Source organism: Pogona vitticeps, chromosome 4 (assembly GCF_051106095.1).
Source record: "Pogona vitticeps strain Pit_001003342236 chromosome 4, PviZW2.1, whole genome shotgun sequence".
In the NCBI taxonomy this organism is placed as follows: Eukaryota; Metazoa; Chordata; class Lepidosauria; order Squamata; family Agamidae; genus Pogona; species Pogona vitticeps.
In genome coordinates this window covers 87,187,196-87,208,589 of record NC_135786.1, presented here as the reverse complement: position 1 = coordinate 87,208,589, position 21,394 = coordinate 87,187,196, and the positions used below count along the sequence as shown (strand labels likewise).

Here is a 21,394-nt window from a genome sequence, read left to right as displayed (position 1 = left end):
TTAAGTCAGTTAGAGAAATGTAAGAGTCAGGCAGGAGAGAAAATCCAGACAGAGTAATAGAGTGTGTAGTTTGGGAAATTTAAGGATTAGCTACTGAAGATATTTACTGTATGAATCTCTGTAATCAATAAACCAAAGTTTTATTTAAAAGAACTTGAAGTGTGGACCTGAATCTTTCGGAAGTAATGGTGATTTAGAAATCACCTGGTGGCAGCAAGTGTAAAAGAAGAGAGTGTTTGCCTCCGTGTGCTCTGAGGCTTGAAGGTCAAGCAAAGCGGGACGAGAGTAGATGCCACACAAGGCTTCAAGGAAAAACCTCAATGCAAGAAATGAGATAAGGAGAACAAATTCCCATCCTTAATTATATTAATCTGAGAAGTAACTAAAGTGTTGTGCTTTTCCATTTCTTTACGTGTTAGCAGTCCTTAATACAATTTTAATGAATAACAAATAATAACGTTACATAACAATGTCTATATTTCCTTACCTCCTCTGACTGTGTAAATATTCCAAGTCTCTCTCTCCCAAGGATTCTGGGATTCCAGAATCTCCTGTAGTATGCCTTCCCATTACTGTTAGGTTGCCACCATTTTCTGTATTGGCATCCAACATAGAAATTTCTCCTATATTAATGAAAAATTCAAAATATTGTCTTTTGGTTCATATACACACTTTTTTACTTCTACAACTGCCAAATAAAAATAATGGTTTGGTGGAAAATATCTGCTTTCCTATAGAATCACTAAAGGAAGTACAAACAAAATTGGAGAACTGAAGGAATCTCAAAAATACCTTACACCTGAACCTGCTAACTTCCATGAAATGAAGTTTAGGCACTTTATTCAAAACTATGTTTACATACAGAGAAGGGTAGTCTGGCTCTGCCCTATTTCAGTATGGGGATAGCAATGAACTTGAAGATGAGAGACTCTGACATGGGGGGGGGGGGCTCTGTAAGTCAGCCAAGAATCTAATTTTTCTGAGTCCTGCCTAATGTGAAGACCTCACACAGACAGTCTCTTTTCATCCGACTCATCAGTTATCGTTTAGGAAAGCAACTGGAAAGACAGCAGGTGGCATTAGAGCACTCCTCTTTCCTGATACTGTACTAAGTATATACAGTTTCCTAAAAACTGAATAGAGCTATTGTCTGACTCCATTCAAATGACTGTTCAAAACCAAGTATTGATGTTTATGAATTTTCTGTAGGGATCCACAATCCTTTTGCCCTCATATGTGCAATCCCATAATCCATTGCCAGCTTGCTTTAACCATAGTTTGCTGTGATTATTAATCAGGTTACTATGGTTGCTATAGAACTCTAAACCATGGTTTGAAAATCTGCTTCAAAACAAAGTTTCAAATTGTGATATATTCTTTTCCCCTAAAGAGCTGTTATAGCTCATTTGGTAGGCTGTGGAGTCAGGAATCAACAGTCCGAATCCCGACTATGCCTCCTAGAAGAGCAGCCAGCTGAGATCACACAGAGTGTGTGTGGCTGATGGGATTATGCGCCCTGCCATCTGTGTGGCTCTGGGTAATTGCACAATCCAAAGCACCACCAGAAAGGATTGATAAACCACTTCTGAGCATTTTATACCTAGAAACCTTTGGAAGGGATACTGTAAGTCAGAACTGACTTGACAGCACATAATCATTATTAGTAGCACTAGAAGTAGCTGGTTTGTCTGATTTGAGTGTCATTGTAAGCTACAATCAGTGCAATTCAGAAATGGGAAAATGAACTGGCTTTTTAAAAGTTCTGAAACTCACGCAAACTTATAAGCCTCTCTGTGTTTTAAATGAAACGACACATCCTGTATTTGTCCAAACAACAAGTGCTGAGTAAACCCTTCGCTATACAAAAATATGGCAATTCTTCATATTAGATCTGGTTTAAATGTAAGGCAAGGAGACAGTACAAATTCTGCATTTTACTTGAAGTAAAAATGTAAGCTATCAAAGTGGAGAAAAGCTAGTTACTGACAGTTGTCAGTTGGCTCACAGCCAGAATGCAGTCACTAAAAAGTACGAAGACCCTAAGATTTGAAAAATGTTGTACAAACTGCTGAAAAAAAAGGTTTGTCCAGCCCTACAACACAAGTGATTTGTAAAGAGCCAGACACTGGATGCAGGCAGGACATAAGCTTCCAATCTACTGTTGCATGGATCACATCTTTTAACGTTTCGTGTGGTGTCATCAAAGTCAAATTGGCCAGTCTTGGCTTCTAATGAGGTCTCCTTTTGAGGTTAGCTATGTTTACTGTCAATAAAGATGATCTCACTGGGCTTCTGGGCCCAGTGTCACGGGTTACAAGAGACTTTTATTATTTAATAAACATGAACAAAATTCTTAGTGACTGATACCTTTTGTTTTCTGTGGAAGGTGATGTACTTGAATCAGATTATTTTCCTCTTGCTCGTGGTTCAGATTTACGTCGAGAGTTGTAGCAGGTTTACTGTACTTCTCTTCTTTCCTGGAAGTATAAGATCTTTCTTGAGTTTGGCTGAGAGGCATTCTCAGATGTATTTTCTCTGATCTTGGTTTTCTGTCAGAGTTGTGGCTTGCAACAGTTAAATCATGTGGTACAGATAGAGATGTAATAGACTCTCCTTGGCCTGTGTTACAGGTGTTTTCTCCTAGTGGACAATGTACACAAGCGCATATTTAGATACATATAGCTACATATATTGAGTAATTTGGAGCAGGGGTTCCCAACCCCCGGTCCACTGCCAGTCTGTGGCCTTCGCAGGACCAGGCCGAGGAGACAGATCTCTTGCCTCCCCGCACGCACTCCCCCCACACACACACCTACATGTACACACGGCCCGCCCACCTGCAGGTACAGGTGCCCCACCGACCTGCACGAGCACGCCCCACTCACCCGTGAGCATGCCATGCCAATCCACGAGCATGCCCCACTCACCTGCGAGCGCCCCGCGCATGCATGCCATGCCCACCCACAAGCAGGAGGTGCATGGGCCCCCCACGCATGGACTCTGCCCCCCAAACTGTCTGCAGTTCGTAAAAGGTTGGGGACCACAGATTTAGAAGATGACAGCTTATTATGAATCATCATATATAACCATATAATTTTGGTTTTAATGTATGAAATTAATCTGAACTTTTAAATTGTGTTTTGCTCTAAGCTGCTAAATTTTATTTTATAAATACGAATTCAGTATACATAAACATACAGATTTTCAACTGTGAACTACATCTAATCAAAGGTCATGGTTTCACTATAAAAATGAATTGGGAGATGAAAAGAGGTTTTTGAAATTTTAAACTCATGTGGTAGTTATGTGTATGCATCCTCTTGGGAAAAATTTAATCCATGTTTAAATAGTGTTCTATATTGTTTGAGGGGGCTACTTGGGCTTTTAAAATTGTTGTATTTGAGGCTTTGTCCTGTGCTCTTCTGCTCTTGTACTAGCAGCCTATCATAGTCACTAGCCACTGCTTTCTGCCATGGTGATATTTATTTATTTTTATTTCTTGCCATCTGGCATAGTACTAGTTCAGTATGACAGATAAAAAAGAAATTAAAAGATCAAGCTGGAAGGTTTCCCTGCAGCCCAACACACAAACAGGAAAGCACACACACACACACACACACACACACACACACACACACACACACACAGAGAGAGGGGGGGTGAAGGAGAGGGAGTGACAGAACCAACAGCTGGGACTGGTGAGAGGGAAGACACACCAGTGAGTAGCAAAGAGAAATTGAACAGAAAAATTAACAAGATTGGCAGCTTCTGGGTTTGTGAAGCAGGGAGTGCTTTCCCTCACCCAACCTTTCTCTCTCTGACTGGACTGCAAGGTTTCCCTGCAGCCCAAAACTGTGATCTTGGCATCCCTTCCTTTACAAATCCCACAATCTCAATTTACACCAACAGAGGCATTTGCCTATGCCAGAATGATTCAAATTAAATCAATTCCACCAATGATTTAAAATGACCCTCTCACTGCCAAGTGTCCATGCTTGCCTGTGTGTTGTATAGTCAGAAATTTTGAAATTGATTTCAAATAAGCTAAACCAGATTCAAAAGAAAAGGGTTTTTTTTAATATGTAACCATGCCCTAAGGCAAGGAAACCTGCTAGCATCATGTGTATGAGCAGGGAAATAGTGGCTAGGTTCAGAAATTTTGTGATGGACTATTTGCTTCCCTTCCAGTTAAGGTGTAGTAGTGGTAGGAAACAAGTGGCTCATTCCTGAATCTTGACACAACAGGCTCCAAGCCTTGATTATGGAAAAATAAGTTAGGCTATCATCTTCAGCCTGGCCATCTTAAATTTAGTAGAATTCTTACTGGAATGGAAGTAATTGAAAATGAAAACAAGAAAGAGTGAATTAAATGACTCCACTTTCATTATAATTTGGTCTGAATTTGATCATTAGAAACAGCTTTTGTAACTTTTCCTTGTTAAATATCTCACCTTTTGTTTCTGAACTATATTTTTCTTGAATCTTTTCATTCTCTTTCTGGTCGGAGCCCAGCTGAATGTGTTGACCTGTTAAACTTTCCTGCTCAGTTGCATTCAATCCATACAAATCCCCCTTTTCCTGCTTGAGATGACTTTTCAAAGAACTTCCCAAACGTTTTGGATTCCCAGCAACTTCAGGATTTGGAACAACTAAACTGTTTGGTGTATAGCCCAACAAGTATTCTGTATTATTGTGATATCTTTCTGGAGTTGTTGTTGATGATGAATAAATGCTTTCTACTCCTGGTAACAAATACAGTTCTGGGTTAAATGCCTGAAACATAAAACATGTTAATTTTAAGTGGCATGAGTGGACCCTTAAACTTACTCAGTCTGAATTTGCTTTTAAAATTAATGCAACAATATACATACATATGGAGGAGCAAATGATTTGAGCTTCAGTTCTGTCTCTTGTTTTGCTTTTACCTTGGAAAATAACAACAATAGCAACATTATTAAAATATCTTTCAATGTGTATATTATTACAATTTCTTAATATAAAGCAAATCATGCCCATTATGTTTTTAGAAAATATTATTCAATCTCTTCTGGTGAACAAATAAAGCACAGAAAATTCTACCAGATGGTCATGACCTTTTTATATGCACATGTTTTTTAATTTCTTCTTTACTTTTTCAAATTCTAATATGGCTTTTGTTACTTGCATTATTTTACTGGCTCTAATTTTTTGGTAATTCTAATTAATTTTAATTAATTTTAATATATTTTAAACCCCTCTTAATTGAACTCTAAAATATCACCTTAATTTTCTGTCTTTTTGGTTGAGGAACAGTCTAAAATACCTTGTGAATAATTAAAATAGGTTTCCCCCCACAAACTGCCTTCTATGGATCTTAAATAGGAGGTTTTAATAGAGGATAGAGACAAAAAAAAGATTGCCAAAGGCTGCACAAGCTGGCTGTTCTGGAATGCACAGTGGGGAACTGAATTCTCAACCTCTGGCTCCATAGCCAGATTCCTAACATATTGTACTGAGCTATCCAGCCAGTATGAATAAGAGAACAATTAAAAATAAACTTATACAGTGGTGCCTCGCATTGCAACATTAATTTGTTCCAGCGAAATTGCTGCTGAACGAAAACGTTGCAATGCGAAAATAAAAAGCCCATAGAAACGCATTAAAACGTGATTAATGCATTCCTATGGGCTTAAAACTCACAGTTCAGCGAAGATCCTCCATAGCGCCACCATTTTTGCTGCCTCTAAAGCGAGGAATCCATCCCAGAAAACAGTGGGTGGCCATGTTTTTTTCGGCCATTTTGAAACCGCCAATCAGCTGTGCGAAAAGGGTTGCTTTGCGATCGCAGGGAACCGATCATCGCAAAGCGAAAATACCCCATAGGGAACATCACAAAGTGATTGCTTTTGCGATCGCAAAAACAGCGTCGCTAAGCGATTTCATCGCTAAACGGAGTGATCGCTAAGCGAGGCACCACTGTATATATATAAACATATTCCTCATTAGAAGTACTAAATAAAATTCATTTATACATTTTAGAAAAACATTTTAAAATATTGTTTTTAAAAAACATCCCCATTAAAATCTGTTCCTAGCAGCAGTTGAACAGCTTCCTAAAAAGAAGGGCTTTATTTGTTGATGGATAGACAGCAGGGACAGGATCAACCTAATCTAGTGTGGATGGGAGTTTCACAGCCTAGGAGCAACCACTGAAAAGTCCCTCTCTCATGCCTACATCAAGTATGCCTGAGAAGGCGGTGGGATTGAGAGAGAGGTCTCTTCTCAAAATATTAAAACACATGAAAACTCATATGGGGAGATATGGTCCCTTATACCCTTTTTTGCAAAAACTTTTCAAAGCCCCGTGTAGCACACATTACAGTGATTCAAATGGGATGTAACTAAGGCAAGAGCTTTTGGAATCAGTTTCAAAGGGCCCTGTGTCAAAGCAGGCACTTCTCCTTCCTTTCTGCCACTTTCTTTCCAGTTCCAGGAAAACAAAAGGAACAGTAAGTACACTGAAAGCAGAACAACACCAACCTTCCTTGTCACAAAGTGGCTTGCAGCTCAGCAGAGAAGATGGTGACATGATTCAGGTTTTAATAAAAGCAAATGCTATGGTTAGATGCCTCATTATTTTAGGTATCTGGCTATGGAGCTAGAGGTTGAAAGTTTGATCCTGCACCTTATATTCAAGGAGAAGAGCCAGCCTATGTAGCCTTGGGCAAGCAGCGCAGTCCCAGGGCAGCCTCAGAAGAAGGGAAGGGAATGGCAAACCTCTTCTTTGTATTCTCTACCTAGAAAATCCTGAAAAAGGCAACCACAGGTTGGAATTGACATGATGGCACAAAATTATTATTAATAAGCACATCCTAGATGAATGTCACCCTCCTGACTACCTACACCTAAACATGCCATTTAAACTGGGAACATTTGGAGATAAGCATAGAGCTATGTTTGGTAACCTTCTTATGGAAGTAAGCAGAAAAGACATGCATAACTTACCACCACAAGTTTCTTTCCTATACATTTTAAAAAGATATATTTATCCACAACTGTGTCTTCACCCAGGTAATCACCAAGCTGCTCTCTCAGTGTTCTCAATGTCATGTGAGGTGACACCCTACAATACCAGACAACATTGTTGCATTTGTATGAGGATGGATAATTTTGTTGTTGTTGTTGTTGTGCAGGTGAGTGAACAAAAAGAAAATGTGGAGAGAGAGATGACTGAATGACATCAAGTAAGCTGTTTGCCTTGACTTCATTTTCTTTTCAGATTACCTCCAAATACTGTATATTTATAAACTTTATTAAATGTCCAAATAATGCAAGTTAAGAAAATTTGTACACTTAAAGTACAATCCCATATCTACTCATCATTTAAGTCCCAATGAGTTCCAGTATAACTTGATTCCAGGTATGTGGGTACAGGCCTGTAACCTTGAAATCCTTGCATGTAGTAACTAATTTTTCTTCCAAAACTAGAAATGTCTACATGTGGTTTCTATTCTTGAACATTAATGTTCAGAGCCCAAGGGCACCATTGAAGATTTTCTAATGCAGAAACTACCAGGATTTACAGTAAAGTGTGATAGGAGACAAAGGATAGAAATATGCAGGGATGGGGACTTGAGTCACAGGACTCGCTATCAAGTCGGACTTAAATTGCGCCAGCAGCTCGATTTGGTTCCCCCCCCAATGACTTGGACTTGACTTACAGCTTGGAACACACCCACACCTCCTTTTTTCCTGGGGCAAAAAAAGAGAGGTTACTTACCTGTAACTCTGGTTCTTCGAGTGGTCATCTGTGAATTCACACTAATGGGTTAATCTGCACCTGCGCAGAGATCTCCGGAATATTCTAGAGCTCAAACACGTGTTCACCAGGACCGCCCCCTAACACATGTGGTCAGCCCACCGCTGTATAAAATAAACAGACGTGACGGACAGAGGGAAGGATGGGCAGGAAGTGTGAATTCACAGATGACCACTCGAAGAACCAGAGTTACAGGTAAGTAACCTCTCTTTCTTCTTTGTGGTCTCTGTGAATGCACACTAATGGGTGACTAGCAAGCTTTCCTGACGGGAGGAGGGACGTCACAGAAGAACAGAAACCAATGCCGCTCATCTGAAGGCAGCATCCGACTTGGCCTGCACATCGAATCAATAGTGGGATGCAAAAGTTGATGGAGTGGACCAAGTAACAGCCTTGCATATGTCAGGAACAGGTATGCCTTTGGGAAAGGCAGTAGAAGTAGCCACTGCTCTGGTGGAGTGTGCCTTAATATCAGGAGGTAGCGGTTTCTTTCCAAGTTCATAAGCAAGACATATGGTGTGGACAATCCAACGTGAGATAGTTTGGAGGGAAATCTGAGTTCCCCTATGTGGTGGATGCATGGAAACAGTCTCTTAGTCTTGTGGAAAGGCACCGTTCTTTTCATATAGAATGCTAGGGCTCTCCTGACATCCAAAAGATGGATCGCTCAAGATATGTCAATGGCTGCAGGAAGAAGGTAGGTAAGACGATAGGCTGATGGATATAGAAATCAGAAACAACTTTAGGCAGGAAGGAAATATCGGGGTAGAGTGTGACTTTGTCTGGGTGAAATTGAAAGAATGGGGGATCCACTTGCAGAGCTGCAAGTTCGGATGCTCTGTGTGCCGATGTGATAGCTACCAAGAATAAAACTTTAAACAAGAGAAGCCGTTCAGATGAGGTTGCGAGAGGTTCGAAGGGTGGTAATGTAAGGCGTTGGAGAACGGTATGCAAAGACCATTGTGGCAGTGGAACATGCCTGGTCGGTCACAAGTTAGCCACACCTCGTAGAAATTGTTTTAAGGTCGGATGTTTGAATAACGAGGAAGCATCAGAGTCCCTGGGTTGGTGTACTACAATTGCTGATAGGTAAACCTTAAGTGTAGATAATGAAAGGTGACAGTCAAAAAGATGAGAAAGGGAAGCCATTACTTCAAGAAGAGTAGTTGGGTTGGTAGGAAGGTTCTTCTGATGTGCAAATTTAACAAATACAGACCGTTTATACTCATAAAGCTGTTGAGTAGAAGGTTTCCTTGCATGAGCTGGAATAGTGTTTAGGGAGGGTGGGTCCTCCAGGATGTAAGGTGGAGTGATTGGAGGTCGGGATGTTAAGTCTGTCCCTTGTGTTGAGTGAGAAGGCAGGGTGTGAGTGGGAGACTAACAGTGTCAGACACCATCGACTGAAGCATGGTGAACCATGGTTGTCTTGGCCACCACGGGGCTATGAGGATGGCATTAGCGCAATCCTGCTGCAGCTTGACGATGGTTTGTAAGAGAAGAGGAACTGGAGGGAAAGGGAAAGGAGGTGCGAGGTCCACCTTGCCATGAGAGCATTGCCAAGAGAGTCCGGTCCTCTGCCTGCCCTGGAGAAATATCGGGCACATTTGGTGTTGTGTGCCATGGGGAAGACATCTATTTAGGGAAGACCCCATCTTTCGCAGAGCTAGAGGAATATAGAATCATTGAGAGACCATTCGTGCGTCTGGTGAGAATATTCAGGAGATCTCTGTGCGGCGCAGATTAACCTATTAGTGTGCATTTAAAGAGATCACAAAGAAGAAGCTTGTTTTTAATAGGGACTTGGGACTTGGTAGCAATGACTGAGACTCAGACTCAGGACTTTGACCAAAGACTTGTCAACATCCCTGGAAATATGTATAGTCCCAGAAACTTATTTATTCACGGGACTAATCCTATTTAGCCTATTTCTGCAGAAATGCCTAATACTGTATCATGTATACCCACATTTAGGTGATATCTCTACTAGCAAAACTGGTGTTCTCTGTAGTTTCTGAGATTATTAAGACAGTAATTTTCTTCTTCACAACCTAGCATTGTATTATACAATAAATAATGCAATGAATGAATTACACTACTAATAGTTTCTTTGATATACAAATAAATAACATTAACTTATTCATGCTGTTGGAACAGTAACGACATGGGTGAAAGTCTCTGAACTTAGTAGGACTACTAATCTAATTGAAGTTCAGGCTACTGCTTAAATTATAGCTCTAAATCAAATGACTAGAAATCATGTCACAGAGGATAGCATCCTATACATCATCTACCTGCATCAGAGACCTGAACTTGTTTAACTATCACTCCTCCTTCCCAACAAAACATGGGAACTGTAGTCTTATCAAGGGACCAGCAATTCTACCTGATTAGCAGCCCATCTGTCACAGAGCTAATCCAGCTCCAGGCACAATTAAAAGTGCTGGTTCTAACTTATAAAGCCATAAATTGTTTGGGTCTAAACTATCTCAAAGACTGCATATAACTTCAGAAACAAATGAGTACCAAAAATACAATGAGACAAGTGTGTTTATTCTTAGTCTTTTAACTGAGTAAATTGACTGGTGAGGGATACAAATGGCGCAAGTAATTTCTTTGTCATTTTCAACCTGATCTTTAGTTTTTGAAAGCACACGGCTTATTAGTTCTTTTGCCAAATGTATACGCATGTTTAATCATAATCTCCCATATGACAATGGGATGATGATGGAAAGTGGTTTATTATCTGCTAATCCTTTGGTAAGCAGCTTAACATTTTTATCTGACGTAATTTTACTTACCATCTTTCAGTCTGAGCTCTTATGCTTTGCCAGTAAATTCTGCTGTCCTGTATTTCTCATTAAAATCATTATTATTTCATCCTACTAGTGACCATTGTCATAAGTTACTGTATTTTCCCAGCACTAGAATAACCCACTATGATTTCCATCCCACAAAAAAATTCTGTTAAAGCTGCTAACCTGTCCAAAGAGGTTTCCTCCATAATAAGGAAAAATTATGGCACTGTTACTATATGCTAATCTCTCCTCAAGGGTATGGCTGCACACATAACAAATTTTGAATTTTTAAAATGCAACTGCAATTGGGAAACAGTTCCAAATAGGGTGTGGTGGGTTTTTTTTAATGGAAAGCAGGGATGAAAGGCCAAAATTAGCAACAAAGAATCAGAATGGGAAAGGATTGCTTTCCTTCTCAAAACACCTATTTCCCATCCCGCAGGGGGAAAGGTATATTTCATCTCTATGAGATTTCATCTGAAGTTCATTTTGACTAAAGTACCAGCAGAAAACAAGAGAGTCAGAGAATTTCCTGCTCGTCACAAAGTACTCTGCTCCTTATTTTTGGTGCCTTGTGGCTGCTTTCTGGATTATTTAAAAGCTGGAATCATCATATAAACGTTGGGTCACAAATGGTACAATTCAGGTCTTAGAAAAACGTATAAACCAAAGCATGTGCTCAAGCTAACTGTTAAACGGTCACTATAAGTACCAAATTCCAAGTCATGCTAGCTGTTTCTTCTTTAAGTTCTACTTACCTTATAAAGCCAGCTGAGAAGAAACTATTAATGTCATCTACAGGAACTGTATTCAATTTGAAATTCCATATTTCTTCCGGAACATAAAAAACATGTAGTTCTAAAAGCTAAATACATTAAAAGATAGTTTAAAAATCCTATCATCTGTTAGCACTTACAGTCTTAATACAGTACGAGATAAAATATGAGATAGGAGATAATATGACATGAATTAAAGAAATAAATTTAAAAAATAACAATTGTGCTGGGATACTGACAAATCCTGTGTTTTCTGTTCTGAGATGACAGACATAGGTAAGGATGGGCTTTTTCTATCTAAACAAAAGGCTCAAAACACACAAGGGTACAAGGTAGATAGAATAATGCACTGATACATAGTTATCTGTATGGCTGCAGAAGAGACAGAATAAATGATGGATAAAGACTATCAGCTACATAATCAATCATTATAATAACAACATATTTGTCTAAATTTGATTTTTTTCCTCTCGCTCACTGTTTATATTTCTTTCTGATATGTGGAAATTACTAGAAGAGAATGTATAGACTTACTATGAAAAATATTGATTTGTAATGTATCCGTTCAAGTACACACCCTCCAAGGGTTAACCCTATCCCAGCTGCCCCTTACCTTACCCTACCTTTATAAGGAAAATTAAAAATTGAAAACACACACACACACAAAAGGGGATTATTTACATGTAATCCGTATTCTTTTGATGACTGCTGAAAAAGAACATCTAAACACAAATTATTAATGTTCACAAAAGAGAGATACACCAAGTTTCCTGTTTCTTTCATGTTCCGCCCCTTATGTAACCCTCCAATGCCATGATACATTTTGCCTGTCAAATCACTTGGGAATTTTTTCATCCAATAACATGAGGGCTGCTGACAGCTGATCAAAAGGTCCAAGGGGAGTGGGAATTTTGAATATGTGCAAGGACCAGGAACACAGTGATGAGTGCTCTAGCTGTTCCTCGTGGTATTACTGTATGCTGATGTCTGGTGCTCTCATCTTGGATGTCTGCCTGCCATGTTTCCATCTTGGAGTCCTTTCCTTTCTTTTTTTTGGCATTTTTTTCTGGATTTTTTTTCTTAATTAAAGAAAATACTGTAAAATTATTTTTGCTGCTGCCAGGCACCCTTCCTCTGCCTTGGGACTACTGTCTAGATTTTTTATTGGCAGTTTTCCAATATTAAAGGCTCATCCCCCTCCATCCCAAGGCTTCCTCAAATCAAGTGATCCATAGGTGGCTTCAGAACCTGAACCTGACATGGGGGGAAAAGCTTTAAAGTAAAGATTAACATCACTGGATGATGATGTCATCATAATTTATGCCCAGCAGAGTAGCACAACATGATTTCAGCCACTATGTTGTAATATTATATACATATAGGAGAGCAGCAAAACTAACAAGAGCACTGCGATGGAAATAACAGATGTGTGCGACTTCTGTGTACCTCAGATTTCTCTGTCTTCCTCCTATGGAGCATTGCTAAACTGCAGTTTCAAAGCACATAAGCACCACTGCTTTGTCCCAAGTATGAGAAAGAGGAGTTAAACATACCAGATGGAATTCCTGTAAGGAGTGGGGATGGGGGAAATGGGTAGTCAATTTTGTACTACAGAGTTAACATGTCAGAACTGGGTTCCAGGACCTGAATATGGTGCAGCCATCTTTCTTCCTGTCTGAGAGTAAAGTAAAAGGGCAACTGATGTCAACAACATAAAAAGCATCTTGATGGGGTTGCAGGCTGCAGTTTAAGAAAAAGGCATGGGAGAGACTAAAAATTAAGCAAGAAGAATGGAGTGAAGGACACAAATTGAAGAAGAGGATAAATCATAAAAAACACTAGAAGTATAATCAATGTATGGAAAACACAATTTATCTAATAATCTTACAAAGGCAGCAGTAGAAATTAAATATGAATAAAACAACTTCTTAAAGCTGGCATATCTCTGACATTATGAAGCGCCACAAAAATGATATATTAATAGCTGCCAGTTTGTTTCTGGGCTCAATTCAGCTTATTGATTATGTATTCACGAAGGCATTCACAGCCGGGATCTAATGGTTGTTGTGGGTTTTTCGGGCTCTTTGGCCGTGTTCTGAAGGTTGTTCTTCCTAACGTTTCACCAGTCTCTGTGGACGGCATCTTCCGAGGAGAGCACTTCAGAGGACAGCAGAGTGCTGTCCTCTGAAGATGCCGGCCACAGAGACTGGCAAAACGTTAGGAAGAACAACCTTCAGAGCATGGCCAAAGAGCCCGAAAAACCCACAACAGCCATTATTGATTATGATTACCTATAAAGCCTTATATGGTTTAAGTCCAAGCTATCATATAACCCCATACATATGGGGGTCTCCTGTAAAGCCATCATCATAAAAATGTTGCTGCACTGTTTAAACATTAATTCCCACTTTGTACGTATCTTACTCCTGCTTCCCATCCACATAGTTTTAGTGACGTCAGAAACAAGCTGATTCTCCCTTCCAATAAGAGTGGAACATAGAAGAAAAATTCAATGCTGAGACTGTAAATAGTTAGGATACAGATTCAGGCTACCCTAATTCTTCACAGGTAAGTATCTTGTAGCAGACATGGAGCCAACAGCTTTGGTAACTGGTGTTGCATTCACCTGGAAGCTAACAGTCTGGTTACTATATTATGGTTCAGCTGAAGTTTCTGAGCTTGTCATATATTATAACACTCAAAATCTGGAGAAGATTAAAATGTTTGGATGGTCTCTCCCAACAGGATATAATGGTAACTCCAGATTCACTTTGCCCGCTGCCAGGCTGTAATCACCTCTCACTGGAGATGGCCAATTTGACCCATTCTGTGATGGGGCTTTGTTGAATATATCATCGCTTAACATTGTGTTACCACTAAAATATTCCTGATAAAACTTGATTTTCAAGGAGGTAAAAATCTCTTATTCATGCAACCCTTTCAAAATATGTTTTCCTTAAAGGTACAACTGAGTTTACCAGAACTTGATTGCAATCCAGTCTGCCTGGATGGCAATTTCGTGATTCTTGGTAAATTTCATGGGATTAGAGTGGGGTGGCCATAATTAGGAAAACAGGGTTTTGTCAACCTAATCAAGAAGCTCCTCCTTCCATTATGTTGGCACAGTTATTATGCTCTAAATGTAATGGCAGCATGAAAGCAGCTACCTCTCACTGCCCCACTACATAGGCTGTTACATTCCGTTTCTAACAGCATTTCAGTTTTGATGGTTGTTGTAGGTTTTTCAGGCTGTTTGCCATGTTCTGGAATTTTTCTTCTTAATGTTTCACCAGCCTCTGTGGCCGGCATCTTCAGAGGACAGAACTCTGAAGGTGCCAGCCACAGAGACTGGCAAAATGTTAGAAAGAAAAACCTCCAGAACACAGCAAAACAACCCAAAAAACCTACAACAACCATTGGATCCCGGCCGTGAAAGCCTTCGAGAATACATTTCAGTTCTGTTTGACATGGAATGCTCCAGAGGATAGCTAAGGAACGTTACAGTTCGATCAGCTGCAATGCTTTACAGTACTGCTATAATCTGGACTCCAAATGGAGACGGACAAATGAACACCAATGAGACTTAATTTCTTATTGCATTAGTGAAAATTAATTATTGTTAGCGACAAAGGAAAATTTTTGCAAAATCTGGACCAGTGTTCACTTTAGTGAAATATCTAAGCATTCTTTGGCTGTTGTCTAAAATCAGACCAAGTGCAAAATTGCAAACCATTATGTAGATGCCGTTTCTTTGTTCACAGTACAGTACAGTGGTGCCTCGCATAGCGAGGTTAATCCGTTCCAGATTAACCTTCGCTATAGCGAAACATCGCTAAATGGGATTTTAAAAGCCATAGAAACGCATTGAACTTTGTTCAATGCGTTCCTATGGCTTGAAAACTCACTGTTAAGCGAGGTTCCGCCATAGCGACGCCATTTTCGCGCCCTCGGTAAGCGAGGGCAGGGCGCGAAAATGCGGCACGGACCTTCCGACAGCCGTTTTGGAACCGCTGATCAGCTGTTCTCCCCCGCTTCGTTATGCGATATTCGCTAAGTGAATCGCTTAGCGAATATCGCAAAGCGAAAAATCCCCATAGGGGCCATCGCTGATCGAATGCTCCAGTGATGGCCCAGAGTGCCTCGTTAAGCGATTTCATCGCTCAGCGAGGCGCTCGTTAAGCGAGGCACCACTGTATATGCTATTCTTTACTGTATCTGTAAAAAGCACTAAATGTCACAAGATAGTGTAGACTGACTTTAAAAACTACTATACATATTTTCTCAGTTTACTTTTCTCACCTCTGATGTAGGAGGTCTCATCTGACTGGATGGCATATTCCTTGATTTCTGTCCTGGCTCACGGAGAGTTCTGGATAGTTTTTTCCCCCAATCATATATTTTATAACCAAGCATTATTTAGCATAGTAATGGTATATCCTTTCTGAGAGGCAAGGTATCACACTCCATACAAGTTTCCATGTCCTGCAAATTTTGGATTTAAAACAGACAGCTTCAGAGCAGCAAAAGACTTTGTTTCTAATGAAAACAAACTGAAAGGATCCAAATCCACTCTTTGAGGTAAACACTCCCTCAATACAAATAATTATCACCTAAGCAACAAAGTGAATTGTGTAACCAGGACTGTGTAATTGAGATCTGCTTTAGTAATCAAAGTTCTCCTTTTATTTATGTTGCTTACATGGAGATAATTGCCATGTAGAATAAAAACAACATGTATTTGGACACCTGGGCTATGCAGTTCAAGCTATACTAAAAGGCACTGGTCAGAAATCTGTCGAAATATCCTTCAATGAATTAGGTGCCTGAAGAATAGTAAACTACGAATCATTATTTATTTATTTAAAATATTTATATCCCACCTTTCTCCTTAAAACGATCCAAGTTGGCCTATAGCTAAAAACAACAAACAATTACAATATTTAAAAAGAATTAAACAAAGATATTAAAAATAGTGAATAAAAACGCAGTAGAACAGGAAAAGCAACAAAAGCAGAAACAATCCCATTAAAACAAAACCTCTTAGACAGTGCATCTATAAGGGAAACCCTGTCTTCCCCTTATTTCCCTTATAAAGGGAAAGTAGGCTTTGTCTACTTGGGGAACAGCAAAGAAAGGGACAGCCTTGCCTGCCATGGGAGGGAGAACCAGAGTTTCAGAGCAGCAGAGAACGTCTTTTCTCATGTCCCCACCAAATACATGTGTGAGGGTGGAAGAACCAAGAGAAAGACCTCTCCTGATGATCTCAACATCCAAACAAGCTCATAATGAGAGATGCAGTCTTTCAAGAATTAATACTTGAATTTGCCAGTTTTTCGGTTGTCTTCCCATCCCTCATATTAATAATAATCATACAAAAATTAATATGCTTTTTCATTGCCACTGGCTAAAATACAATTTATATAGCACAAAAATTAATAATATCTATTCTTAAGCAAAACATATTAGAGTTAAGTTCCAAAGATGCTGGCTTAATAGGTCTGTAGATATAATCTTAGAACTGCAGGGCTGGAAGAGTCCCCTAAGGATCATCAATACCTGCCCCTGTCGAGGAACAGTGGGGAATCACACTCCCAACCTGTGCCTCTGCAGCTGGATACCTAAACCACTGGTTCATCATATGGTCAGAAAAATTAATTTAAAATTCTCCAGGGCAGACAAACTTGGGATCAGGCCAAAGAATCAGACAGATGATAACTGATTGTGAACTACTTTATCTGACATTAATCTGTTCCTTATACCCCTTTTGAGAAGGGAAAAGATAATTTGCCACAGACATGGTGGTGCTCAGTTCATGTGCCCTATTCTTGTCGTCGCTGCATGAAGACCATTATCGAAGGGACCAACATAAAATAAGGCCTTATGGTTTTTGTTTTTCTGATTCTACCCTTTTTACAACTATTTGCTTCATTAAGAAGACACAAATATTCCTGTCCCTTCAACTACTTGGTTTAGAGACCTGGCCTTACTCATATGTTTTTAACAACAGCTAACACTTGTAAATTTAGCAAATTTAGGAAATTTAGCTATTCTTTTCCTATTTATTGGTACAGATTAACAGGGAAAGCCTGATTTCTACATGTCAGGCTGCTGCTTAAAAGTAGCTTTGGACGAGGTAGCCATGTTAGTCTCTGTAAGCATATCAGGCAAAATCCTGAAAAAATATTTTAGATGCATTGGGATTTTCATCATCTGGTTCTATATCTTTAATATTTGGTTTCTTAGGTAGGGTTTTGCATTGCAAGTTTTAAGTGCTTTTGCAGCTGCAGAGCAACTAGACTCCTAAGCACTCCAGTTCTGCCGCAACAAATCCACAGGTTCTGACCATGCCAACAGCAATTCACTCCTTTCTATGAGTCTCAGCCTCACCACTTTGTCCTTAGGACAGAATGCTCTTTCCTGGGCTTCATACAAGCCTTCCTCCTTTGCATGAGTACCCCCCAAGCTTGGCTCTGTTACTTCTAAGGACTTCTCCCTATATTTTACAGGGGCAGTTAGCTGTTTGAGACGTCCATCTCCACTCCTATGAGATGTTAATAAAACTTCCCTATATAACAGGTGTTTATCAACCTAGAACCTCTCTGGATATTCAGGAGATAATGGGAAGGAAGATTCTTTGGCTTTCTCTAAACACGGAATCAGGGTGGTATCTTCCTTCTGTTCTAAAATAAAGGAAGTATTATTAAAAATTTTCAATATGACCACCTCAGCTATTTCTACTATCTCAGGGTTTTCCTCTAGACTGGGACATCATTCAGGATTTTCAGGGGTCAGTAGAATTTTCTTAACTTGTGCAAAGCACTCATTTAAGGTAGGGTCTTCCTTTTGTTCTTTGATGAAATATAGATTCTTAGAGTTTCTCAGAATAACCAGATTTCCTGTGTCTCTCCTCTTATTTCAGGAAGATTTCCATCTTGTCCCTCAGTGGCTTCAATTTGCCTTCCCTGAGAGCAAGTTGTCACAAAAACACTCTGCACATGCTCAGCTAAATCCAGATCTATTAAACATGGGGCAGGAATTTGATCAGATATGGCCACCTTCCAAACTCCTGACCATCCCTTATATCTCATTGGTATTTTTGCCACAGGCAGCACCACTGTTTCAGAACCAATCTCTTTAATAGAACTATTTTCATGGTCTAACATATTTTTCTTTGGGACTATATCAGGGTGACATACTGTAACTTGTGAACAAGAATCTTTGAGTGCTATATACTTATTATTATTAACATAAATAACATCTTTTGAGCTACATAGAAGATTCTGATTACATTCTATCAGAAAGCACTGAACAACCCTGGCCTCAGGGAGATCTTGGCTCTCTGACCCTTCTGTTACTTGTGCTGCTATGGCAACAGCTCCACAGCTAGTTTCAACAGCCGCATTAGCTGTTTTATTATGCTGTACACAAAACACCTTTTTAGGGGGACTGGAATCTCCACCTTTATGCTGATTACAATCCCTAGTATTTTGAGTCTCACACTGAGCCCAAAAATGGCCTGTCTCTCCACACACATAACATTGTTTACTGGCTTTGGGTTCAAAACAAAGGGCCTTATTAACTTTTCCCTCAGGACTATTAGGTTTCAGATGACTGTGCTCTGGAAATGAGGGTCTGTCTCTAAAATGGCTTCCAGTAGCTTGAGTACTTCTGAATAATCTCCTGGCAACACTGAATAAAATTGTTTTAAACCAACTACATTTTTCATTTGGTGTAGAGAAGTGACATTTTCACACTCCATCCATTTGTCCAAACATTGAATCAATAACCCCCCCATTTGGGCAGAAAAGTTTTCAGGCTTTTTGGTAAGGGAACAAAATTTTCTTCTAAGGTGTTCTGCATTTATGCCAAATCTAGAATATACCATTTTTCTATATGCCTCAAAATCTCTAGTTTGCTCCAGAGGCATCTGAGAATAAAGCTCAGCTAAATCTCCACTTATTTGTGATCTCAACACTATCATCCTTTCATCATCCTTAATCTCAAAGTCCCGGCACGCTCTCTCAAATGAAATCAGGAAAGATTCAGGGCAATCTCCTTTCCTATATTGGGGAAATTTCTTTAGATCGATTTTTGAGAGATTTCCCTCACTAGAGTTGTTGTTATTTTGAGCAGCAATTTCCAATCTTTTCATCTCTATTTGATATTCCATTTGTCTTTTTTCTTGCTCAGCTTTAGCTCTAATCTCTAGTTCCTTAGCTCTATCTTCAGCTTTGGCTCTAATCCCTAATTCTTTAAGATTGAATTCCTGTTTCAACTTCCATTTTTCAAAATATTGGGAGCTTTGAATATTTTCTCCCTCTGAGGCAATCAATACAGGTCCCTCAGTTTCTTCCTCACCCTGAATTTGAGGGTTTCCATTTCTCTCAACCTCTTAGGGATCAATTTCCATTACTGACTTTTTAGTTCTTTTGGGTGACATAAGTATGTACTTTAATAAAAAGGAACTGATTTCTATTGCATGCCTCTTTTTAAAACACCTTTACTGCTGTTTTCTTTCCCAGTATTTTTCTGGGGTACTATGTAGCTTTCATTAGGCAGCTAAAGATGGCTACACTTTCTCTGGCACACCAGCCATGCTATTTCTTGGTCTGAGACAACCGTCTTGCCTCCAGACACAAGACAAATTCTATTTTCAAGCCTCTGCTTTTTATTTTCCTATCACCTCAGATCCACTCTGACCTCTGGCTTCCATTTTTATCCATTAGTGCTCACTTATCTCTCAGAGCCTTGGATTTCAAGCTAGCCCATTGGGTATTTCAAATCCTGAGGTAAACAAAAACAAAAAAAAAGAATTTTTCCTTTTGAGTCAGTTACTTATCCTTAGTTCCCCCATATCTGGGTTCAGAAGCCCCACCACTAAGCTTTTCCACAATAGCTCTAGCAGGTCACCCACTTCTTTACCAAAGACCTCTGACTAAAAGGTACCCACAACTCCAGAAAATTCACTTTAAAACTTTGGCTTTACTGGATTATTTCGTATCCTGCTGCTGAACACCAATTGTGACATTTGCCCTTGTGGCCCCTACATGATTTTCCCTCACAAAAGTTCATGTTGCGTTTTCTTCTCACTGCCACCAGTGGATTACTTCAATCCACAATTTAAATAATGTATGTCAGAACACTTGTTCATTGAACAATAATCTGTGAAGTTCCTTGAGATGCACTGTGGAATAATTTTTTTCAGAGCAGTCCTGTTCGAAAGTAAATGTGTGAATTTAGAACCCATGTTGATAATTATTCACGGAACCTCACAGTTCTCTAGAAAAAAGTTTATGAAAAAGACTTAAGTGGCACTATTTAAACATAAACTTTGTAACCCTACTGAAAGGGTCGGCATACCTCAGTCCACAGGATATGTTGGTGAAGATTTTGTTTTAAGCGGGGGTTCAAAATTTTGACTTTTCAATTTATGATGATGGTGAGTAAAGCATGCCAATGACAACCTATGTAGGTATTCTTTTTATTGTTTCACGTGTAATAAAGGTAGCATGCAAACCTGTTCCCTCTGTTGTCAACTTGCTCACATGAAAAGCAATAGTTCTGAAGTAGAAAACTTTATGTGAGCCAGAACCCAGGAAAATCAAGTTTCAGAATCGCATAAAAAGACTCCACACACAGGAGATCAGTGACAGGGAGAGGCAGAAGTAGCTTGCTCCCTTCTTTGTGTATCAATTTAACTCCCTCCAGTCCCTAATTAGACTTTTTTAAAAAAAAAATCGCTAGTGCCAACAGATCCTTTTAAAAAGACTTGTATTTTCTCAAAGTCCTCATACACAATAATTGGTCCTTTGCTCCCCAGGAGCTCCCCTCTCTTGAAATGCTGCTACAATAGATCCATAACGATTTTTAAAAGGCTTGGCGACAATAAAAGGTTTTTTTAAAGGTCTTTGCATAACTTGGGAGGGAGGAGAGTGAATCCTTTATCAGCTACAGGGCACAGCTGCTAGAACACTTGAACAAAGATGTTGATGAACCGAAAGAATTAGTCTTTTGTTGCTTTCCAC

The 21,394-nt window shown here is 39.5% G+C and overlaps 1 protein-coding gene across 3 annotated transcripts in view; it reads right to left on the bottom strand.

The window, feature by feature from the left end:
- The window catches only part of SPATA1 (spermatogenesis associated 1), a 36,095-nt gene extending 17,598 nt beyond the window's left edge, over window positions 1-18,497 (bottom strand). For all 3 annotated transcript variants that reach the window (XR_013544500.1, XM_020795049.3, XM_078392193.1), the window contains exons 1-7: window positions 15,669-18,497; window positions 11,352-11,458; window positions 6,985-7,102; window positions 4,872-4,925; window positions 4,452-4,773; window positions 2,368-2,640; window positions 488-623 (exon numbers count right to left, since the gene is read on the bottom strand). Coding sequence is in view for 2 of the 3 variants with exons in the window: in XM_020795049.3 (XP_020650708.3) it covers window positions 488-623; window positions 2,368-2,640; window positions 4,452-4,773; window positions 4,872-4,925; window positions 6,985-7,102; window positions 11,352-11,458; window positions 15,669-15,782 (1,124 nt within the window). In the remaining variant the exon portion in view is untranslated. The remainder of the gene's footprint in view (window positions 1-487; window positions 624-2,367; window positions 2,641-4,451; window positions 4,774-4,871; window positions 4,926-6,984; window positions 7,103-11,351; window positions 11,459-15,668) is intronic.
- Window positions 18,498-21,394: the final 2,897 nt, after the last annotated feature.